The sequence below is a fragment of the Rhinoraja longicauda genome, chromosome 21 (assembly GCF_053455715.1).
Source record: "Rhinoraja longicauda isolate Sanriku21f chromosome 21, sRhiLon1.1, whole genome shotgun sequence".
Classification (NCBI taxonomy): domain Eukaryota; kingdom Metazoa; phylum Chordata; class Chondrichthyes; order Rajiformes; family Arhynchobatidae; genus Rhinoraja; species Rhinoraja longicauda.
In genome coordinates, this window is record NC_135973.1 from 16665542 (window position 1) to 16691805 (window position 26264).

General features: G+C 41.6%; 1 protein-coding gene across 2 annotated transcripts in view; it reads right to left on the reverse strand.

Moving 5' to 3' along the window:
• LOC144604264 (mitotic spindle assembly checkpoint protein MAD1-like) overlaps positions 1–26264 on the reverse strand; it is a 233359-nt gene that overhangs the window by 73890 nt on the left and 133205 nt on the right. For both annotated transcript variants that reach the window (XM_078418504.1, XM_078418503.1), the window contains one exon: positions 16362–16506. In XM_078418504.1, coding sequence (XP_078274630.1) covers positions 16362–16506 — 145 coding nt within the window. The remainder of the gene's footprint in view (positions 1–16361; positions 16507–26264) is intronic.

Sequence of the window (26264 nt, forward strand, 5' to 3'; positions counted from 1 at the left end):
ACGCTCTGGGGCCATTTTTCATCAAGGATCTCTCTGTACTTTGCTCCGTTCATCTTTCCCTCGATCCTGACTAGTCTCCCAGTTCCTGCCGCTGAAAAACATCACCACAGTATGATGCTGCCACCACCATGCTTCACCATAGGTATGGCATTGGCCAGGTGATGAACGGTGCCTGGTTTCCTCCAGATGTGAAGCTTGGCATTCAGGCCAAAGAGTTCAATCTTGGTTTCATCAGACCAGAGAATCTTGTTTCGCATAGTCTGAGAGTTCTTTCGGTGTCTTTAGGCCAAACTCCAAGCGGGCTGTCATGTGCCTTTTACTAAGGAGTGGTTTCCGTCTGGCCACTCTACCATCAAGGCCTGATTGGTGGAGTGCTGCAGATTGGTGGAGTGCTGCGGAGTCCTTCTGGAAGGTTCTCCCATCTTCACAGAGGAACTCTGGAGCTCTGTCTGAGTGACCATCGGGTTTTTGGTCACTTCCCTGACCAAGGCCCTTCTCCGCTGATTGCTCAGTTTGGGGCGGCCAGCTTTACGAAGAGTCCTGGTGGTTCCAAAGTTCTTCCATTTAAGAATGACGGAGGCCATTGTGCTCTTCGGGACCTGCAATGCTGCAGAAATTGTTTTATACCCCAGATCTGTGTCTCGACACAATCCTGTCTCGGAGGTTTACGGACAATTCCTTCGTCTTCATGGCTTGGTTTTTGCTCTGATATGCACTGTCAACTGTGGGACCTTATATAGACAGGTGTGTGCCTTTCCAAATCATGTCCAATCAATTTAATTTACCACTGGTGGACTCCAAACAAGTTGTAGAAATATCTCAAGGATAATCAATGGAAACAGGATGAACCTAAGCTCAATTTTGATGTCATAGCAAAGGATCTGAATACTTATGTAAATGTGATATTTCAGTTATTTCTTTTTAACTACTTTGCAAAAATTTCTAAACACCTGCTTTTGCTTCTTCATTCTGGGGTATTGTGTGTAGATTGATGGTTTAAAAAAAAAGAATTTAATCTATTTTAAAATAAGGCTGTAACGTACAAAATGTGGAAAACTTGAAGGGTCTGAATACTTTCTGAATGGACTGTATGCTAGTTCAAGATGAGAAGGAGTAATAAAGGGGATCCAAGCTTTTTTTTTTAAACAGTAAGTAATTGACTACTGGCAAAATTCAGACCATAGCTTCCTCCAGTGTTGGTGTTATAAATGTTATGGTTACCAAAAGAATAATTAAATATTTCATCCATTAGACAATATTGGCGACTATGCAATACAACCTCCATACTGATTTGCTGGATTTTACAGCATATATTTGCATTAGGGCTTGATTCATACCTTTCCAACCCAAAGATAAGAGATCTACCACTGAGCTATTAGTGATGCCATTAGTACAGAAGCTCAGTGGGCTCAGAAGCTCAGAGTTCACATCAGAGACAAACAAAATTTGATCCTCAGGAGATTGACCCTAAATAGTCAAAGTTAGCCCATTTATATAGTTTGAAAAGTTCTCAATATGTGTGTATGTACCTTTGTTCCTTAGTATAAATTCTAGGCTGTCTTATAATAACATTCATTCACATACTGAGAAAAAGCACCCTCATTTCAGGTCTCATTATACAGCGCAGATATCAAGGCAAAAGCAAACTTGGCATTCTTTTTTGCTGCCTTTGTCTGGAAGATGAGGGAGAAACTGTCACATTCTGTCGCTGGCTAATCGCCAATGGTTCCTTATGACGCAGGTTTCATTTGCTCAAGCCAGTTTTATCTGCCTGAAAAAGATGCATGAATTTTAAGGGCTGGATTTTTTATACACACTATTTTTAGAAATGAGGTTTTGTGATAGCTTTGACATACGTGAAGAGAAATGGAACTGCAATACAGCAAATGCCTGAACACCAAGCAGCACATTACAACATCCTATGTATATCTGTTTGCAAAGAGACCAAATAGACCGTGGGCCGAGGTGCCTTTTCATTTCATGTCGTGACCCACATCCCATATTTACCTGAATTTATAACAGACTGTGTAAAAATATTATAGAAATGATATCTGAAACTCATCAAGAACAAAACCTGCACATATTTTTAAAATATGGAAAAAAACTAAAAAATCTTGTCAATTTTCCGAGTAGTAATTGTTCAATCAAAGCACGTTTGTCATTGAGTCGGATGTCAATTGACCAATCATGCGCTTTGCTTCAGGCTAGCTAGGCCTGTGACAGTTTCTCCCTCATCTTCCAGACAAAGGGAGCTCGGGAGCCCACTAGAATCATGGCAGAGAGTATCTCTGTTTTAAACCAGCATCTGCAGTTCCTTCCTACACACTAGCACAAAGAAAGATGGTTGTGGTGACTGGAGGTCATCTCAGCCACAGAACATCTCTGCAGGAGTTCCTCAGCTTTGTGACCAGGGCTCAGCCACTTTCAGCTGCTTCATCAATTACCTTTCTTCAGTCGTAAAGTCAGAAGGAGGGATATGCGCTGGTGATTGCACAATGTTCAGCACCATTTATGACTCCACAGATACTGAAGCCATTCTATGTCCAAATGCCGAAAGACCTGAACCATGTCTAACAATAGGCTGATAGGCAGCAAGTAAGATTCACCCGCACAAGTGCCAGGCTGTGACAATAACAAACGAGAAAATCCAACTATCATCTCTTGACATTCACTGGAATTTACTTAACCAAATCCGCAATATAGATATCTGGGGATTATCATTAACCAGAAACCAGAACCAGAAACTGAACTAGATTAGCTATTTACACAAAGTGGCTAAAAAAGCAGGTGAGGGGCTAGTAATCTTGCAGCAAACAGGGTGGCATGGTGGCGTAGCAGTAGAGTTGACTGACAGCATTTGCACTGCCAGAGACCCAGGTTCAATCCCGACTATGGGTACTGTCTACACGGGGTTTGTACGTTCTCCCCGTGACCTGCATAGGTTTTCTCCGAGATCTTTGGTTCCTTCCCACACTCCAAAGGCGTACAGGTTTGTAGGTTAATTGGCTTGGTATAAATGTAAATTGTCCCGAGTGTGTGTAGGATAGTGTTAATGGTTTGGTATAAATGTAAATTGTCCCGAGTGTGTGTAGGATGGTGTTGAGGAGCAGGGATCACTGGTCGGTGCGGACTCGGTGGGCCGAAAAGTCTGTTTCCACACTGTATCTCTAAACTAAACTAAAGCAAGCAACTCCCCTCCTAACTCCCCAAAATCTGTCCCCCATCGACAAAGCTCAAGTCAGGAGCGTGATGGAAAACTCTCCATTTGTCCAGATGAGCATATCTTCACCAATACTCAAGAGCCTTGATACCAAACAGGACACAGTGGTTCTTTTAATTGACACTCATTCACATTCATCCATTCCCCCCCCCCCCCCCCCCCCTGACACAGAGTGGCAGCAGTTTGCACCGTCTGCAGGATGCTCTGGAGCAAGTAATTGAAACTTTTGAGAAGGCACCTTCCAAATCCATAAGAAGGACTCGGGCAGCTAAAGCATGGGGACACCACCACTTGGAAGTTGCCCTGCTCAACGGACACCATCCCCACTTGGAAATGTATCGTTGTTCCTTCATTGTTGATGGGTCAAAGTCTTGGAACTCACTCACTCACGAACAACACAAGGATTGCAGCAATTCAAGAAGGCAGCTCACCTGCACTTTCTCAAGAGCATCTAGAGATGAATAATTCAATGCTGGCACAGCCTGTGATGCTCACATCCCTTGAATGAATGTATTAAATAAAGAGTGCATTCACCGATACCAATTTAAGAACGCGAATTCACAGATTTAAGAACACGAATTCACAGTCGTGGAATATCAATTGGGAATATTGAGTTTGAAGATTACTGCTGAGAGACTGGGCATACAATGTGGAGATGGATGGGGGAAGGTTGGAAATCAATAGCATTGGCACTGCATTGAAATACACATATGCTTCAATATATAGATACAAATTAAATATTCAGTTCTGGGATAAATGGCACTTGGGGAAACAAACCAATGCAAGCAATTATTCTGATTAGTTGAACTCTGGCCCCATAGCAGAAGCATCCACATCACAGGGCTGGAAACTGGAAGTGTCCTGAGCTAATTCTGCTACCACCATCGTCTACTGTACAACATAGAAACATAGAAAATAGGTGCAGGAGTAGGCCATTCGGCCCTTCGAGCCTGCACCGCCATTCAATATGATCATGGCTGATCATCCAGCTCAGTAGCCTGTACCTGCCTTCTCTCCATACCCCCTGATCTCTTTAGCAAAAAGGGCCACATCTAACTCCCTCTTAAATATAGCCAATGAACTGGCCTCAACTACCTTCTGTGGCAGAGAATTCCACAGACTCACCACTCTCTGTGTGAAGAAATGATTTCTCATCTCGGTCCTAAAAGACTTCCCCCTTATCCTTAAGCTGTGACCCCTGGTTCTGGACTCCCCCAACATCGGGAACAATCTTCCCGCATCTAGCCTCTCCAACCCCTTAAGAATTTTATATGTTTCTATAAGATCCCCCCTCAGTCTTCTAAATTCCAGCGAGTACAAGCCCAGTCTATCCAGTCTTTCCTCATATGAAAGTCCCGCCATCCCAGGGATCAATCTGGTGAACCTTCTCTGTACTCCCTCTAAGGCAAGAATGTCTTTCCTCAGGTTAGGAGATCAAAACTGCACACAGGTGCGGTCTCACCAATGCCCTGTACAACTGCAGCAGAACCTCCCTGCTCCTAAACTCAAATCCTCTTGCTATGAATGCCAACATACCATTCGCTTTCTTCACTGCCTGCTGCACCTGCATGCTTGCTTTCAATGACTGGTGCACCATGACACCCAGGTCACGTTGCATCTCCCCTTCTCCCAATCGGTCACCATTCAGGTAATACTCTGCTTTCCTGTTCTTGCCGCCAAAGTGGATAACCTCACATTTATCCACATTATATTGCATCTGCCATGCATTTGCCCACTCGCCTAATCTATCCAAGTCACTCTGCAGCCTCCTAGCATCCTCCTCGCAGCTAACACTGCCACCCAGCTTCGTGTCATCCGCAAACTTAGAGATGTTGCATTCAATTTCCCTCGTCCAAATCATTAATATACACTGTAAATAACTGGGGTCCCAGCACTGAGCCTTGCGGTACCCTACTAGTCACTGCCTGCCATTCCGAAAAGGACCCGTTTATTCCTACTCTTTGCTTCCTGTCCGCCAACCAATTTTCTATCCACCACAACACTGAACCCTCAATACCGTGTGCTTTAAGTTTGTACACCAATCTCCTATGTGGGACCTTGTCGAAGGCCTTCTGAAAGTCCAGATATAACACATCGACTGGTTCTCCCTTATCCACTCTACTAGTTACATCCTCGAAAAATTCTATAAGATTCGTCAGACATGAGTTGCCTTTGGTAAATCCATGTTGACTTTGTCCGATGATTTCACCACTTTCCAAATGTGATGCTATCACATCTTTAATAACTGACTCTAGCATTTTCCCCACTACCGATGTTAGGCTAACTGGTCTATAATTCCCCGTTTTCTCTCTCCCTCCCTTTTTAAAAAGTGGGGTTACATTAGCTACCCTCCAGTCCTCAGGAACTACTCCAGAATCTAAAGAGTTTTGAAAAATTATCACTAATGCATCCACTATTTCTGAGGCTACTTCCTTAAGCACTCTGGGATGCAGCCTATCTGGCCCTGGGGATTTATCTGCCTTTAATCCATTTAATTTACATAACACCACTTCCCGACTAAACTGGATTTCCCTCAGTTCCTCCATCTCATTAGACCCCCGGTCCCCCGCTATTTCCGGCAGACGGTTTATGTCTTCCTTAGTGAAGACAGAACCAAAGTATTTGTTCAATTGGTCTGCCATCTCCTTGTTCCCTATGATCAATTCACCTGTTTCCGACTGCAAGGGACCTACATTTGTCTTAACTAATCTTTTTCTCTTGACATATCTATAAAAGCTTTTGCAGTCAGTTTTTATGTTCCTTGCCAGTTTTCCCTCATAATCTATTTTCCCTTTCCTAATTAAGCCCTTTGTCCTCCTCTGCTGGACTCTGAATTTCTCCCAGTCCTCTGGTATGCTACTTTTTCTGGCTAATCTGTATGCTTCATCTTTTGTTTTAATACTATCCTTGATTTCCCTTGTTAGCCACGGATGCACTACCTTTCCTGGTTTGTCCTTTTGCCAAACTGGGATGAACACTTGTTGTAGTTCATCCATGCGACCTTTAAATGCCTTCCATTCCATGTCCACCGTCAACCCTTTCAGCATCGATCGCCAGTCTATCTTGGACAATTCACGCCTCATACCCTCAAAGTTACCTTTCTTTAAGTTCAGAACACTTGTTTCTGTATTGACTTTGTCACTCTCCATCCTAATGAAGAACTCTACCATATTATGATCACTCTTGCCCAAGGGGCCTCGCACAACAAGACTGCTAACTAACCCTTCCTCATTACTCAATACCCAGTCTAGAATGGCCTGTTCTCTCGTTGGTTCCTCGACATGTTGGTTTAGAAAACCATCTCTCAAACATTCCAAGAAATCCTCTTCCTCAGCACCCCTGCCAGTTTGGTTCACCCAATCTATATGTAGGTTGAAGTCACCCATTATAACTGCTGCACCTTTAGTGCACGCATTTCTAATTTACTGCTTGATGCCATCCCCAACCTCACTACTGCTGTTAGGTGGCCTGTACACAACTCCCACTAGCGTTTTCTGCCCCTTAGTGTTTCGTAGCTCTACCCATATCGATTCCACTTCCTCCAAGCTAATGTCCTTCCTTTCCACTGCTTTAATCTCCTCTCTAACCAATAACGCTACCCCACCTCCTTTTCCTTTCTGTCTATCCCGCCTGAATATAGAATATCCCTGGATGTTGAGCTCCCAGCCTTGGTCACCCTGGAGCCATGTCTCCGTAATCCCAACTATATCATAATCATTAATAACTATCTCCACATTTAATTCATCCACCTTATTACGTATACTCCTTGCATTGAGACACAAAGCCTTCAGGCTTGTTTTTACAACTCTCTTACCCCTTATACAATTATGTTGAAAAGTGGCCCTTTTTGATTTTTGCCCTGGATTTGTCTGCCTGCCACTTTTACTTTTCACCTTGCTACCTGTTGCTTCTACCCTCATTTTACACCCCTCTGTCTTTCTGCTCCTGCTCCCATCCCCCTGCCACATTAGTTTAAATCCTCCCCGACAGCACTAGCAAACACTCCCCCTAGGACATTGGTTCCATTCCAGCTCAGGTGCAGACCGTCCTGTTTGTACTGGTCCCACCTCTCCCAGAACTGGTTCCAATGTCCTAAAAAATTGAATCCCTCCCCCTTGCACCATTTTTCAAGCCACGTATTCATCTGAAATATCCTCCTATTCCTACTCTGACTAGCACGTGGCACTGGTAGTAATCCAGAGATTATTACCTTTGAGGTCCTACTTTTAAGTTTATCTCCTAGCTCTCTAAATTCACCTTGTAGGACCTCATCCCGTTTTTTTACCTAAATCGTTGGAGCCAATGTGCACCACGACAACTGGCTGCTCACCCTCCCCCTTCAGAATGTCCTGCAGCCGCTCAGAGATATCCCTGACCCTTGCACCAGGGAGGCAACATACCATCCTGGAGTCTCGTTTGCGGCCGCAGAAACGCCTGTCTATTCCCCTTACAATTGAATCCCCTATCACTATAGCCCTTCCACTCTTTTTCCTCCCCTCTTTTGCCGCAGAGCCACCCACGGTGCCATGAACTTGGCTGCTGCTGCCTTCCCCTGATGAGCCATCTCCCCCAACAGTATCCAAAATGGCATATCTGTTTAGGAGGGAGATGACCGCAGGGGACTCCTGCACTACCTGCCTACTGCTACGCTGGCTAGTGGCCACTCGTTTCCTTTCTGTCCGCTTATCTTTTACCTGTGGTGTGGCCAACTCACTATACGTGCTATCCACGACCTTCTCAGCATCGTGGATGCTCCAGAATGAGTCCAACCGCAGCTCCAACCGTTCAATGCGGTTTGCCAAGAGCTGCAGCTGGACACACTTCCTGCACATGTAGTCATCAGGGACACCAACAATATCCCTGATCTCCCACATGTTGCAGGATGAGCATTCCACGGGGCCGATCTCACCTGACATGTCTTATCCCCAAATTAAATCAAATCCCTCTTAATCCTTTAAACTGTACCTTTACTAAAAAGCACTGAACCCTTAACTCACTGAACCCTTAAATCACTGAACCCTTAACTCACTGAACCCTTAAATCACTGAACCCTTAACTCACTGAACCCTTAAATCACTGAACCCTTAAATCACTGAACCTTTAAATCACTGAACCCTTAAATCATTGAACCCTTAACTCACTGAACCTTTAAATCACTGAACCCTTAACTCACTGAACCCTTAACTAAAAGTACGAACAAAAAGCAGAAATACAACCCCGGGGTTACGCCCAATCAGCTGCTTCCTCCAGTCCGCTTCCACCAATCAGCGGCTTCCTCCAGACCACTTCTTTTAAAGTGTGTGGGAACGTTTTTACACTGCTCCAACCGCCTCCAACCGCTCCTGGGCCTCTGGGTGTACAAGTGAGGCTCCCACTGATTGTCGCCGGACGCTTGCGCCATTTTCAGGATGGACGATGACAGTTATGTAACATTTGAACGATGGACACAAAAGAAGTTGTTGAACTCTCATACAGTTCCTTAAACATGGAATGCAACCATTAAATGAATCAAGTCTACGCTGGCTCTGAAAACAATTCGATTAATCCCATTCCCCCCCACATGATTACCCGTTCATACACAAACCTTTTAACTCTCCTGATTCCTCTGCCGCCTACCGACACCAGTGGTATTTTACAGTATTAAAAATTATTTAAGATTCTTTCTCTCTGGTGATTAACATTGGGGGAATTGGTACTTAACATTGGTACTTTATGACAGTACCCTGTAAAAGTCACTGTCTTCAGCAGAGGCAGTAACAATAAATCATTTTTCTTCTTTTAATGTTTATTAAATGCAACATTCTAAATTAAATTAGCTGTCACCCTTAATTTTATGTGCACAACCTTTTTGTAGCTGACAAATTAAATAACGATATTAAAACACATTATATAATACAGCATAATACCAGACATAAGAAAATAGTTATCAGTTGTGATTGCCAATTTATTCTCATAGCCTTAGGACATAATTAACATTTGCTAAGATTTCACTTTTATTAATTCAATCGTATTTCTTAAAATCACTCAAATCTTGCATTCATGGGGCATACTTAAAGATAAAACTGAAGCAGATGCTGGTCAATTAATACTTCAACAAAATGTGTTTTGAATATATATGATAATGCATGATGCTGTACAGTATACGTTAAGAACTCATTATCATTGAGAGAGAGGGCCCGGACTTGCCACAGGTAACAAAAAATGCAGGTATCGCGTATGCTCCCTCCTTTGTTATCCTGCACATCCTCCCAACTAAATATAAGCATGCCCTAAATGTTTGAAAAGCAATAACAATATTAATAAGCACATTAAAATGTTTAAATACCTAAAAAGAAATTAGATTAGCTACTTCCACTGAAACGTACAAGCAGTAATCCGTTTTGAAATTGCAAAATGTAGCTGTGTTCACAAAGTTCTCCATTATAACACCATAGTGCAGAGAGTCACTTGATCTGGAAATGGTCTGGAAATTGATCATATGTTCCTCAATGTGTACATATATTTGGATATATTTGTGGGATAAATTCATGATGGAGCTGAGCCTGATCTTGCAAGCATGAAGATCCCCATACAAGAAATCCTCAGATAACAAAAACTGGGCACTAAAAGACAGAGTCCCACCTCATGCCTGCCTTGCCCCCTAGCTATTATTTTGGCGTGACTGTTCAAGTCCCTCACCAAATTTCTGTAGTTCTTGTCATACTTTGCTAATATTCACATTAGTGGTTTGACTGGTAGAATATGAGACACAGAAATTAAAAAAAATACAGACTTTACAAGCTACAGTATACCATTCAATGATTCCACAATTATTTCTACATGTCGTAAGCTTTATACTTTGCATTGCTGAACATTGTCCTAGGACTGCAATATTAAATAAATGCCATTTACATCCTTCAAAATTAAATTTCAAGACAGCAACAGCAAGATCAGATGAAGCCTTAAAGTCCGTTTTAGTTTTCAATGAGCTGAAAATAGTAAATAGAATCTTCTACCATATCAGTTATTTGCTAATTGGAAATAAAATGTTGAATTGTCCAATAACAACTTTGTTGGATAACTTCCCAGTAGACAATAAATTAGGGGAAAAACAAATAAAAAAGGAAAAGCACTTTCTGAAACACGTGTGGATAAAAGCATATTTTTCCAATGGCTAATTGTAGATTGTACATTACTGCCACATCAGGTTCCATCTTTCATAAATACAAAGTTAATTCAAAAACAATCCCGAAATAAGATGCTGCCAAAGGTTTTGCAGTTCAGACTACGAACAAGTGGTGTCACAGGAATCAACATGAGGGTTTCATATTTTTTGTAATTTATATAATGTTTCTGATGAAGACAAGGTTGTTAAATTTGCTGATGACAAAGATTGGGTTGGAAAGTCACTTTTGCAGTTGTCAAAAGGAAACAGAGGACCTATTGGGTTATAGATACCATGACAGTTTTGTTTTTTTTAAGTTTATAGATACAGCATGGAAACAAGCCCTGCAGTCCTCACCAATAATTAATCATACATTCACACTAATTCTACGTTATCCCACTTCCTCAACCATTCCCTACACACTCGCGGCATTTTTTTATTACAGAGTCCAATAAACTTATAAACCCACACATTTTTTGGGATGTGAGAGGAAACTGGAACACCAAGAGGAAACCTACGCAGTCACTGACATCACCCGAGGTCAGGATCAAAGCTTGGTCTCTGGTGCTGGGAGGCAGCAGCCCTACCTGCGATACCACTGTTCCACCCAGAAGTGCAATAGGTTTGACCCCATGGGTAAAATTACATTGTATGCCCTGAGTGATGATAGGGACTGAGTGGGAATTAATCACAGGCATCTTCTATTCCTCAGAGCTGGAGTTAAAACCAAGTCATCCTCAATCCTGAGGGATGGCCTAAGAAAAATAGGTAAGTGAGTAGGTCAAGATCTGGCAAAAATGGGATAATGTGGGAGAATGTGAAATTATCCATTTTGACGGGCAAATTAAAAAATATATTTGAATGGTGTTGCAGAAATCTGAAATGTTGAGGTATCTGGGTGCCCTAGTACATAATTCTGAATATGCAGTTTCAGCAAGTAGGAAAATTAAAAAAAATTATAATTGACTGCAAGGAGAACGGAACACAAATGCAGGAAGATTATGCTTCTATTATCTAACGCACTGGTGAGACAGCATTTGGAGTAGTGGTACAGTATTAGTCTCCTTCTTTGAGAAAGTATGTTCAAAGCAATTCACTGGTTTACTGGATAAATACCCGGAATGGGTGAGTTGTTTTATGAGTGCAGGTTGGATAGGTTCGGCTTGTATCCACCAGAGATTATTTATTTACTTGTTACAATATGAAATGTACACGCTCTGCCCATCAGTTTAATACCGGTACCTAGAATAATAATCCCTTCAATCTCATCCTACCAGAAATTTTATTTCCTTGTCATCCTGCATCTCATTTTCTCTCATTAAGTCAGAGTTATACAGCAGGGAAACAGATGCTTTGGTCCAACTTATCCATGCTGAACAAGTTAGTCTTTCTTGAGAAGTCCTAATGATCTGCTTTTGGCACACATCCCAACTTTCCCTCTCCATGCACTTGTCCAAATGTATTTTAAGCATTGTAAATATTCCCACTTCTACCACTATACCCACCACCCTCTATGTGGAAAAAAACTTGCTCTGCAGGTTCCCTTTAATCTTTCCCCTCTTACCTTAAATCTGTGCCCTTCAGTTTTGGACTCCTTGACCCTGAGAAATAGATAATGCTCATCCACCTTATTTTATATACCTCTACAAGGTCACCCCATCAGTTGCTCAAGCTCCAGGGGGGAGGGGAACAGCTCCAACCTGTATAGCCTCTCCTTATAATTCAAGCTGTCCAGTCACAGCACATTCCTTTCTGCACTCTTTCTAGCTTGATGGCATAATTCCTATAGCTGGGAGACAAAAACTGCACACAATACACCACGTGAGGCTGAAGCGGAGCACATCAACTCCAGCATACCATGGCAGCATTGATACACTGCAGTTTGTCTACCGTCACAATATGCCCATGGCAGAAGCCATCTCCATGGCAGAAGCCATCTCCCTGGCCAAAGTCCCAACCAAACTCATCTCCAAACTCCTGGATTTGGGAGTCATCACCCTCCTCTGCAAAAAGATCCTCAACTTGTTGACCCAGAGAACTTAATCAGCAAGGATAGGCGATAAAACATCCTCCCCAATAATTTTCAACACTGGTTCCTCACAAGGGTGTATTCTCAGCCCTTGACTATACTCCCTATGCACTTTTGACTGTGCAGTCTACTTCTGCTTTAACTTAATTTACAAGTTTGCAGATGATACCACTGTTTGCAGCAGATCTTAAACAATGACGAGACAGAGTACAGGAAGAAAATAGAGAGCTTATTAACATGGTGTCAAGAGAACAACTTCTTTCTCAATGTCAGCAAAACAACAAGCTGGTTATTGACTTCTGTAAACGTAAAGATGTAAACGCCTAAGGCTGCATCAACGGCGTCAAAATGGAGATGGTCAAGAGCATCAAGTTCCTTGGCATAAATACCACCAGCAATATGTTCTGGACCAACCACATTGAAGTTACAGCCCAACGGGGATAATTTACAGTAGAAAATTAACCTTCCAGCAATGTGTTGGGAAACCAGAGCATCTGGCAAAAACTACACTGTCATGACCTGCGTGGGTTTTCTCCGAGATCTTCGGTTTCCTCCCACACTCCAAAGACGTACAGGTACGTAGGTTAATTGGCTGGGTAAATGTAAAAATTGTCCCTAGTGGGTGTTGGATAGTGTAATGTACGGGGATCACTGGGCGGCACGGACTTGGAGGGCCGAAAAGGCCTGTTTCCGGCTGTAGATATATGATATGATGATATGATATGATAGGGAGAATGTGCAAACACAATAAAGCATCACCCAGTGTCAGTATCAACTCATGTTCATGCAGCAGCAGCACTAACTGCAGGATATACCATCACTTCCTATATAAGATGCTGAATTATTTTGACAGTGTGAATATGTGAAAAGGATGTTTCCTCTTGGGGAAGAATCTAGGTGATCAAATTAAGATAGAAATGAGGTTAAACGATTTTCATTAAAAAGTTATCAGCACAATGGAAGCAGTATTTTCAACTATTTTTTAAGGATGAAGAAGATTTGCAAGGTGGTGTGAACCAGAAAGAAACTGCAAGTAGACAGGAATGCAGAATTAAAGTTACACTCAGATCAGCATGAACTTAGAGAGCAAGTTTGAGGGCCCAAATCACCTACTCCTATTTCCAGGATATTACTGCAGGAATTCCTCATTTGCTGCTCGGAACTCTAGCAACCCAGATACAATATTACCCTCTAGCACAGTCTGCATGGAGTCATCACATTCTTTTGGTGATCACATGGATTTCCTCAAGATCCTCTGGTTCCATCTTGCACAGCAAGGACATGTTGGTGGTAGTTTCATTTCCTAGCGTAGGTGAGTAGCAAGAAAATTGAGTGGAGTTGATGGGCATGTGAGATTACATAGGTTACAAAAAATAAGTACCAAATAGGATTGATGGGACTGGTCTGAGATGGAGTCGAGGCTGATCGCAGATTCCAGCCAGAATAACACCCTTCCACCACGACTCTTGTCTTCTATGAGTAAGTCAGTCCTGAATTCAAACTATTAAGTCACGTTGCATACCATGTATTTCAATCTTCTGAATATCACAAACAAACAAAAAATACATTTTTTTGTTTGGTGGAGGTGAAAGTTATGAGCAAGAAGAAAAGTGAGACAGAGGCCAAGGTTGAATCAGCTATGATCTTATTAACAGAGCAGGCTTGAGTGGCCAGGTGAGCTTCAATTTAATTTGTTCTTATTTATACCCCCCGATGCTCAGATGGAAACCATCAGGAGATGGTTATTTATCAATCTTAAATTTGAGTGAGAAACTGTTCGTTATAATCATACCCTCGTTCTCCAAATCTTAATAGCCTTCTTTAACAAAAAATGATCAATTTTGTTCACGAACAGCTTTGGCTGGAGGTCTGAGGCTAGCAGTGTTCCACATGGATTCGTGCTGGGACCTGAATTACTCAAGTCTACAGCATGGGTTGAAATTACCAAGCGTTTTAAAAAATTGATTAATTTAAATTTGCTGGCACCAATATACAAAAGCCAGATTATCGTTGACAACATGGAAGTATTAATAGAAGATAAACCGTCTAGTTGACATGCCTCATACAGATTTCTAAAATCATATTTGATAAATTATAATTTGCAAAAACCATTAAAATCAAGTGCGTGGAGTTAAGGGAACATGGCAAAATGAAGACATGTGTAAAATGCGGAAATAAAAGAAAAGCAGTATGAGCAACTGATCTATTTCATGGCTGCTTTTATATTCATCATACAGAAACAATCATTGAACGTGAAACAATATTAATATTATAATATTATCAGACCAGTGACTGAAAAACAGGAGACAGACTAGTGACTGAAAAACAGGAGACAGACTAGTGACTGAAAACCATCTCCATCACAGGAGACAGACTAGTGACTGAAAACCATCTCCATCACAGAAGACAGACTAGTGACTGAAAAACCATCTCCATCACAGGAGACAGACTAGTGACTGAATCTGGACCTCACCATCTCCATCACAGGAGACAGACTAGTGACTGACATCTACTATAAACCCACTGACTCGCACAGCTATTTGGACTACCCTTCTTCCCACCCTGTCTCCTGCAAAAAGTCTATCCCCTACTCCCAATTCCTCCATCTACGCCGCATCTGCGCCCGGGATGAGGTGTTTCACACTAGGGCATCATAGATGTCCTCATTCTTCAGGAAACGGGGCTTCTCCTCTTCCATTAAAGATGAGGCTCTTACTAGGGCCTCTTCTATATCCCGCAGCTTTGCTCTTGCTCCCCCTCCCCCCATTCATAACAAGGACAGAATCCCCCTCGTTTTCACCTTCCACCCCATCAGCCAGCGTATTCAACAAATCATCCTCCAACATTTCCGTCACCTCCAACGGGACCCCACTACTGGCCACATCTTCCCATCCCCTCCCCTTTCTGCGTTCCGCAGAGTCCTTTCCCTCCGTAACTCCCTGGTCCACTCGTTCCTTCCTACTCAAACCACCCCATCCCCGGGTACTTTCCCCTGCAGATGCAACACCTGTCCCTTTACCTTCCCCCTCAACTCCATCCAAGGACCCAAACAGACTTTCCAGGTGATACAGAGGTTCACCTGCACCTCCTCCAACCTCATTTATTGTATCCACTGCTCTAGATGTCAACTTCTTTACATCGGCAAAACCAAACGCAGGCTCGGCGATCGTTTCGCTCAACACCTTCACTCAGTTCGCCTTAACCAACCTGATCTCCCGGAGGCTGAGCACTTCAACTTCCCCTCCCACTCCCAGTCTGACCTTTCTGTCATGGGCCTCCTCCAGTGCCATAGTGAGGCTCACCGGAAATTGGAGGAACAGCACCTCATATTTCGCTTGGGCAGGTTGCAGCCCAGCGGTATGAACATTGACTTCTCCAACTTTAGATAGTTTCTCTGTCCCTCTCTTTCCCTCCCCAGTTCTCTCTCTATCTTCCTATCTCCAACTATATCCTTCCTTTGTCCCGCCCCCCTGACATCACTCTGAAGAAGGGTCTCGACCCGAAACATCAACCATTCCTTCTCTCCTGAGATGCTGCCTGACCTGCTGAGTTACTCCAGCATTTTGTGAATAAATACCTTCGATTTGTACCAGCATCTGCAGTTATTTTCTTACACTTAATATTATACAAGGATTCCTTAAATTGAGCACTTGGTGAATTGTAATCTGGAACAGTCAAAAACTACACAAAAATCTGAATGTGTTCAGAACTAGTGGCTGAGGTATTATAGTAACCATAGAATGTAGAAAAATATTACGTAAATTGGAAAATTTTAATCAAAGAGAAGATTTGGGATAGAAGCACAAACATCATTTCAACATCTGCAGTTCCTTTGTGCACATCATTGCAATGCAGATTGCCAAAAGATAACACAACAGGGCAAACTAAATGCTAATTCAACGCAAAGAAAAAAGGTTAAAAAGGTTGCTTAAAAGGTTATGTATGTATGTAATTAGCAACACACAAACCTTGATCAGAAGGATATTGCGTTTCTCCATACGTCGAGCATTTGCTTCTTGTTGCTCCCGCTTCTTCTGTTCAGACAAGAGCTGGGTTCGCAAGTTCAAAACATCATCCTGAAGTTGCCGTAGAGATTTTTCCAATATTCGAGCACTGTAAGACAACAAAAAGGATTAGAAATGTACTGTATAAAAAACAGAAAGCATGAGGACGCTTCCACACAATATTACATCTATTATTTCTTCCAGCGAAGAGCTGAGAGTTCGAAAGTTCCAAATAAGCAAACCTTAACCACTGCTAGAATTTTGATAATTTGTTTTAAACTCCATGGTCGCTCGATGTTTCAACACTTTAAGGAAAAGTTAGAGGTCCATTTTCAATTACCTTGCTACTACAAACAAACTAAGTTTACAGTTGGAAACAAATATTTGGAAAACATTAGAAAATGTACAAATTTACTTTCAGTGTTCTAAAAAAAATTAGAGACATACATGGCAAGTGATAAATACAAGTCTCAATTCAATACACACTATAACTGATCCAAATTAAAATAAAACACCAAATAGAAAATAAGCAACTAAAAAAAGTGTTTAGAAGCCTGAATCTTGGGTAAGAAACTAGACATATTTTTGAGGTGGTGATATCTCCAACAAAGAAGTGAATAATAAATATATAATGCTGGTGAAGTCAGCTAATTCCACTTTCAACAATAAGCATTGCATTTTACAACTAACCTATCATAGGGAAGTGACTCAAGTGTTTTAATAGTTTGCTGAATGTTTGCAATTCACCACCTTATTTCATCCATATTCAATGCATTAAAATAAATGACCTTACAAAAAGGCTTATTCGTGATAATGTTTAAGTAATGAGCATTTTCTCATTTTAATCTATTAAAAAACTTGAAAGATGGGTGATTAAATTGACTTGCAATTCATAGAAATTCTGATAAGGATAATCTTGATCAATATGTGCATTATTTGTCAAATAATTTATGCATTTCTCGCAAACTGCATAAACAGCCAAGTGACTGACATAGCCTTTGATCAATAAGGATATGGTCTTACCATCAAGGATGAAATATACTGATTCAATATGCTCACAATGCTATTTCGTTAAATTATCCTTTAATAACATGTCACATTTCTCACATCTGAAAATGTTCCCACTCTTCTTCCTAACAAACCAAATTAGAAATGTGAACCAAACCACAAAACGCATTGCAAATAATTAGAACAATATTTGTAGATACTTGGAACAAAATTTTGCATTGAGGTTTAGGTTTAGTTTTATTATTGTCACGCATACTGAAGCAAATTTACAAGATAATGAGCCTGATCATCCATGCAAAGATAAAAACTGCCTGTCAACCTGTTATCTATCCTCAGAACACTCCCTCCAGGAGCAATCCCCAACGTGTTGTTTTCCCATTGAGAAGTCTGCTCCCAGCTGATTAGTTAGGTCTCATGTCCCACAAGATCCCTCTGAGATCATTAGAGGCCCTGACCCACAATTGCTTTGACTGGCGATAACGACTGACTGCCAACAGGTTGCCAAACGTATCCCTATGTTTGAATGTTTGTGAATGTCTTTAACATTGATAACATTTATAAACACTCAAAGACAATGAAAGAAATGTAACATTTAAAAAAACAATTAGAACATTTCAAATGTGGAGGGAGAGGGGGAGGGGGAGAGGGAGAGCACCCTCCCTCCCCCACTCCCCCCCCTCCCCCCACTCCCCATCAGGACAATGGTGAGTAAGGTGGTCTAAAATTGGCGCGCTGTCGTGTGTGTGTGGGTGAAAACCACACACAAATGGAACAAAAAAGCGCACAAGAAACACAACGCACAAGAAATGCACACGGGACAAACAAGATGAGAGTTTTAGTAACATACATATATATAGATAGATAGATTTCCTTAATCCTTTGAGTATATGTGGTACTCCCCACACAAAATGCTGAGCTTGATTGTGCAAGAAAATGTTATTTGAATAATATTAAAAGAGCCATATCTTATTAATTTTATTGATAGTAGGAACAAGGAACGGCAGATGCTGATGTTAAAAAAAAGACACAAAGTGCTGGAGTAACTCACAAATGGAAATATCTTTACTTGGAATCTTTCAAACTGCTTCATCAAATGTCTCTATAGGATTATGTCTAATTGTATGAGGTCTGATTAGTTTGCAGTAAGAGGTGTGGAATATGTTACTTTGTTCTGAGCTGATGCTTGACCTTGTGGTCTTTTCTCTTTGTTGCATACTGTTTTGTCTAACAGCTCAAATTAATTTATTCCTGGTGCCTCCATATTGTTGATTTTTTTTTCATATGTTGAAACCTTCCTGATTCATCTTCAAACATGTCATCTATCTTTGATTCTCTTGATTGGGGATTTCCGATGAGCTGAATTCAATGAAGGTGCCCATAGATTGATTGACAGAAGTGTAATTTTAACAGCAATGTAGTTTCTTGATTATATCAATGTGGCGGCAAGATATATTTTTATTGAGTTGAGTTTTATTATAATCTGAAAGCTGTGCATCAAGTGATTTTTGTTTTAAACATACAGGCAGTTATATGGAATTTAAATGTTTTTTCCCAAAATTGGAAGGTGGCTGAGAGAAGACTGATAGAAGTAGATAAATTATGAAATGCATAAACAGGGTAGACAATCAAAATCTTGGAATGGAAAAATCAAAGATTAAAGGGCACAACTTTAAGGTACGAGAGGCAAAGTTTAAAAGACATGTGCATGGCAAGTTTTTTAAAGATTGAGTGATGGGTGCCTGGAACGCACTGCTACAGGTAATAATGGAGATAGATACAATAATGGCATTCAAGAGTCTTTTCGATAGATACATTGTCTGCATGGAATAGAGAGATATAGATCATGTGCAGGCCGAGGAGATTAGTTTAACTTGGCATCGTATTCAGGATGGATACTGTGGGTCAAAGGGCCCGTTCCTGTGCTGTGCTGCTCCATGTTTTATGCTCTGGTAAATTCACCCCCCAATTGAGTACTAAACCAAAAACAAAATTGCAAATTTAACATATAAACAAAGTGCCAGAAAAGTATTATGGCTTTGCCAATAATATTTTCCAGATTTGTTTGCCTCTCCCAGGAGAGAAATGAAGACCTAGAATTTCAGTCTTTCGTGTGCTTTGTGACCAGATTAGGTGTAAATCAACTGTAAACATGATATGCAGTTTCTCATGTGCTTAACACTAAATGTATATTTGAATTTCACACTTTTGCACAGTAAAGATGTCTCCTTACCGACATCATTGTTGAGGAGTCTGCTGCAGAATGACGATTCAATAATGAACTCAAATTCTCATTACTTTGCAAATGAGATCCTTTTACCTGCATTGTTTGAGGCCTGTTGACTACTTAATTCCACTCCCTAATGGTACATGTTAATATTGTCGCCATCGTAATGTCAGAGACGCGGGGTGGTAGCCTGCACGCGGGGTGGTCCCCATTTCACAACATATCCTGAACACTACATCCAAAAGCAGTTGTAATTACCAACCACCGCTTTAAGAACACTCATCATTTTCATATTATATTTTATTTTATATTTCAGATACAGCGCGGAAACAGGCCTTTTCGGCCCACCAAGTCCGCACCGCCCAGCGATCCCCGCACATTAACACTATCCTACACACACTAGGGACAATTTTTACATTTTACCCAGTCAATTAACCTACATACCTGTACGTCTTTGGAGTGTGGGAGGAAACCGAAGATCTCGGAGAAAACCCATGCAGGTCACGGGGAGAACGTACAAACTCCTTACAGTACAGCACCCGTAGTCAGGATCGAACCCGAGTCTCCGGCGCTGCATTCGCTGTAAGGCAGCAACTCTACCGCTGCGCCACCGTGCCGCCATGTGCCATCATTGCAGAACATGCTTTGTGCATTGCACAAACCTGATATTAATTTACCTGATTTCTTGCCTTTTCATGCAAGGTAGGATTTCAAGCTCATTCTGGCAGCTAATGTCAAAAGTTAGCAATTCCCCTTCAGAATTTTCTGATGATTTATGATGAGATGTAACTGGCCCGAAATGTCAAATGCTTCTCCCTCCACAAACATTATCTGTCCCGCAGCTACCAAAATGAACCATTCTTTTAACCCTGCTTACCCGAAGACTGCACAGAATCTAAACTTCAGCCAGCTCAATTACACTAGAGCAATACCTTTGGAAATTAATTGGTACAAAAGTTAATAACTGCAACTACACTCACACAAATTTTGATTATCATTGGTGTTCCTTCAGTGATCTTGGGATAAAATACACAGAGAGATTGCGTATGTATGAACATGTGTCACAGTAGGAAAATGCCATCGGGACTGCTCTGATACTCAGTGAGGTCATGGCTAATCTCATTTGAATCAACCCTATTTTCCTGCCTGATCTCAATAACCCTCAGTTCTTAGGTCTCACACGTTTTACAGTTTGCTTTGTTAAGACTTCAGAACCCACTTTCAGATTGAACGAAAGTATATTCAATTTTGATATATGATTGTTAAGTAGCCAATTATTAATTAACCTCTTCACACAATATTAAATAGACAATAGTTTCTTCCCTCATCTGTTCCTTAACAAACTGATTTAAAAAACAATCCCCGACACAATCCATGAATTTAGCTGCCACACTCTCACAGCTAATTTGTTTTGCCCAGTCTATGTAATTCACATTTCCCACGATTATTCTATTATCTTTGTTACATGCAGCCCTAATTTTCCAATTTAAATCCTACATCACTCTTCATATTTGGGGACATATTGACAACTCTCATTAATATTTTCGGCTCCTTGCTAGTTCGTAGCTCCAACAAAACGTATTTTAATACTTGATATTTTTGAGCCAAGATCCTTTCTCTACTTTATTTATCTTTATTATCAGGCCAGCCCACTTTCTATATTGCTCTTTTCATTTCCAAGTACACATTAATTTACCAGTCTTGTTAAATATGTGGAACATATTCAGATTAAGAGCTTTCAATTTTGTAATTTTATCCTTTTTAGCACGAAAGTGAGTGACCTATCGGGTGTGACTGCATTAAGGTGATTTTCTCTGGGTGAAGTTTTAGGCTTTCGCTCAAGAGACTGGCAAGGAGGTTCAACAGAGGGTGGTGGCAAGGTACAGTTAGGTGTTGTTTGCGATTTTCTTCATTAGTTTAGGTGCAAGCAGAAAGGCAGTGGTGGTATGCTCCTCCTGGAGGATGTCAGGGAATTTTCCAGCCTATTTCCCAGACCATACCTATGAGGAGTGTGCCCAGCTGCAGCTCCTGACTGGCTAAATGAGGGAACTGGAGCTGCAGCTGGACAAACTCAGGGTGGTCTGGGAGAATGAGAGAGTCATAGATAGGAGTTATAGTGAAATGGATCACTAGGAAGGGTAAAAGCAGAGAGTGCAGGAATCTCCTGTGGCTATTCCACAAAAAAAAAATCCTTTTTGACATTATTCTGGGGAGGAGGGGGGGGGTTACTGTACAGGAAAAAGCAGCAGCTCTGTGACACCAAGTCTGGCTCTGAGGCACAGCAGTAGGTCGAGGTCAGACAGGCTACAATGATAGGAGATGCTCTACTGAAGGGGTCAAGCAAAAGATTCTGTGAATGCAAACCGGACTCCAGGATGGTGTATTCCCTCCATGATGCCAGGATCCAGGATATGTCAGGGAGATTACAGAATATTCTCAAGGGGAAGGATGAGCAACCAGAGATTGGTGTGCGGGGCCTGGGTCGGCCCGCTGCGGACCTTTCACTGTCCGGCGCGGCCTGAAATAGGCCGCGGGATTTTCTCTGCTCAGCGGGGGCTTGTGTCGGGAGCCACGACCGCCCTGACGTGCAGCAACAGCGGCAGCGACAGCGTGTTCGCCCGCCCCGGATCGCGTGGCTTGGGTCGGCCCGATGCGGACCTTTCACCGTCCGGCGCGGCCTACAACGACACCAGCCTGGCCGCGGGAGAAGACGGCAGGGGAAGGGAAAAGACATTCAGGCCTTCCATCACAGTGAGGAGGGGACTGAAGGAGACTCACTGTGATGGATGTTTCTTTTTTTTGTGTGTTGGTTGGGGTTGTGTAATTTGCTTGTTTTATTGCTTGTGTTATTGGACTGTGGGTGACTGAATTTCGTCCAAAAAACTTGTTTTTTTGGATGACAAATAAAGATATCTAGAATCTTGAATCTTGACCCCATAACTATTTCACTATCCTGCAAAATTCCCTTGCATTTAAATTATTTTAAACGTCCCTTACCTGAACTCTCTTGACCACCCTCTCCACTCTCATTATTTAGTTTAAAGCCGCTATTTATCCATGGAATATATCCTCATTGAAAATGTCCTTCAATTTTTGCAAGTGCCTACTACTTTACATTTTCTCAGTCTTTGTAATGTTTTTCTTTCAGGTATCTAATCTTTAGGTTTATTATTGTCATGTGTACCAAGATATAGTGAAAAGCTTTGTTTTGCATGCTATCCAATCAACTCAAATAATACTCTACATAAATACAATCAAGCCAACTCAAGTACAATAACGAAGAAAAAGATACAGAGAGCAGAATATAGTTCTCAGCAAGATAGCGCAATAGTTACAGAGATAAAGCCCTATGTTCGCAATGAGGTGGAAGGAAATCGAACGACCCCGTACTTTTTCAGAAGCCTGATAAGTAAAGCCAGGGTGTTTAGGCGCTAAAAATCTCTGAATTAGGCAGGCAAATAGGCATAACATTACAAAAAAGGCATGAAAAGGGCATTTATTGACAATAAAAAGGCATGTATTTCCACCACCTTAATATAGTTAAAAATGATAATATAAAGGTATACTACATTAAATGACCAAAGTTGCCTGGTTGCACATAATTACGAGCATTTTTTTCAAATTATCTGGTGTTAAACTATGCCGTCTGTCAGACAGAATATGCTTCAGTTGTAAAAAAACTATTTTTACCCCAGCTGAGGTCACTGGTGCATACCCGAAACAAGCGACAGACTATATTCATGTCGATATCTTGTGCATAACAACTACCTTTGAGAACTTTAGCTATGTTTTATATTTCAAGACCTTTGTTACCTAAAATCACTCTCTCACATTTTCCTTTTTATGTCTTTACCTACATCGCCAGGATCTTTACAAAAATCGTCAGTTACTTTGTTGAAAGCCTGCAGGTTATTCACTAATGTTTTGCCATGTTTCTCAAGGGAAGTGATAGCTTGTGGGAAGTTTGCAAAATTGGAAGTAATAAACTCAAGATCGCATTGGAGGGACTTTTTCTGCATGATTTCACTGACGATCCTGACTGCAGATTCTTCTTCTTCAAAACAGTTGACGATATCTTTTATCTTTTCAAAATTTGCAGCATAGTAGAGTACAGCAGAGAGCCATGTGCCCACCTAGTCAAAACGGGCTGAGGAGGTAGAGGAATCTCGGGTGCCATTTCCTTGAACAACTGCACACGTGACAGTGCTTTTCGTGACATTGGAAACTCAGCGATCAACATTTGGAAACAAAGCTACGTATGTGCTCGGCAATTCTATAGAGTCCGTGAGCTAGGCATGTCAAATGCAACATTTTGGTAAATAAAACTTTAAGAGCACGAGCAGCTTTTTTCATGTACGGAGTTTCATTAGTCACAAACAGAAGAACATTCTCGTGTTTTATACCTTTTGGCCAAAGTACAGCAAGTGAAGATGTAAACAACTGAGCAATAGTTGAGTAATTAACTGAGCAATTGTTTGACTTCTCCAATACTTCCGATGTCAACAAATACTCCTTTGATGGTTGACCTGCCTCCAGTGTACCGATGACCACATTGGCAACACATCTCCCCACAGCATCGGTTGTCTCGTCTATTGAGATCCATATTTTGTTGCATGCAACTTCATCTCTAATTTTCTGCACAACAATGTTGAAGTTGCTGTCAACATAATTTTTCCATAATGATGACTCGCTCGGTATATGTTCCTTTGTGTATTTCTCTAAAAAACCTCTGAGAGATTTGTTTTCTAATTTCCACAGTGGAATTCTAGCATCAATGAATGGCTTGCACAGATCACTCGAAAACTCAGATTTGCGACTTGAGCCAGCAGCAAATGTAGTGAGGAGACAAGCTTGCATATTTCCCACCTTCAGTTTCTCTGCTGCCGACTTGTGTTTAGCTGTCTGTACATGCTAGGAGATGAAATATTTCTTCTCATGATTCACTGTTTTCTCACATGCTTTGCAAAACAGCACACAGTTGTCTGTAGAGAATATATCACTCCCGTACACTCTCACCAAATCGTTCAGTGTTTTACAAGACGTTGACTTGACTTTAGGCATTTTGACGCTTGCAGGGGTAAATCCTACAGGAGCAGGGATGCAAACCTCTACAGGCAGGCAATGTACAAGCTCAGAAGAGGAATCAGTGCTGCCAAGGAAAGGTACTCTGAGAAGTTGAGGAGCAAGTTCTCAGCAAATGACTCTTCTTCAGTTTGGAAGGGCTTGCAAGAAATCACAAGCTACAAGAGGAAAAGCCCCCTCTCCTTGGACAATCATCAACTGACCAACGACCTGAATAAGTTCTACTGCAGGTTCAATAAACAGAAACTTAATCCTGGTTCCCCCTCCCCCTCCCCCCTCCCCAACCAACACTTCACACCTACTCACAGCCTGACTCCAGTTTGAAAACACTGGACCCTTCCCCACCCACCCCTCTCCAATCACCACTTAACACCCACTTAGAGCCTGACTGCAAAAGACTGGGACCTCATCCACTACCCACGAATGAACGGACAACGGTGGCACCCCCAGTTTCACCCCGGCGGTGGAAATTTTCTTGTAAGTTATGTTAACACGGCAAACAAAGGCTGATTTAGGCACTCGATCATGAAAAAGGCATTATTTTGCTGAAATCATCAAAAAAAGGCATGAAAAGGAACTTATGGCATTTATGACAAAATCCTGGCTCTACTGATAACGGAGGGGAAGAAGCATTTCCTGAGTCTGGTGGTGCACGCTTTCAAGCTTCCATATCTTCTGCCCGAGAGCGGGTGGAAGGAGGAATGACCAAGATGGGAAATGTCTTTGATAATGTTGTCGGCAGCATAACATTAGATAGAGAAAATGAAGTGAAATCTGGCATGATGAACTGGACTACGTCCACTACATCAACAAACCAAGCTTTGATAAAACCCAACGGTATACTTTCTGCGGTGCATCTGCTGAAATTTGTACGTCATTGGAGACATGCTGATTTTCCTCAGTTTCCCTGATGAATTACTGGCGCGAGTATGACTTCTTAACTGGAAGAATGTGGTGGCTTTGGCGAGGGTGCCTAAGCGGTTTAGATCATAAGGTCATAAGTGATAGGAATAAAATTAGGCTATTCAGCCCGTCAAGTCTACTCGCTATTCAATCATGGCTGATCTACCTCTCCTAATCCCATTATCCTGCCTGTCCCCATAACCCCTGACACCTGTACAAATCAAGAATCCATCTATCTCTGCCTTAAAAATATCCACTGACGGCCTCCACAGCCTTCTGTGGCAAAGAATTCCACAGATTCACCACCCTCTGGCTCAAGAAATTTCTCCTCATCTCCTTCCTAAAAGAACGCCATTTAATTCTGAGGCTATGAACTCTGGTCCACATCCAAATACCAAAATGCTGTCACGATTAGGGGGTATTAGCTTTTTGGAGAGCTAGGAAGAACTTGGATTGAATTCTCTGGAACGCTGGAGGTTAAGGAGAGACCCTGATAGAAATATATAAAATAGTGAGAGTTATAGATGGCGTGGACAGTCAGAACCTTTTTCCCCTTATAACTTTATGGTAAGAAGCACAAAGTTTAAAAGAGAACTGCGGGGCAAGTTTTTTTTTAAACACAGAAGGTAGCAGGTGTCTGAAACACACAG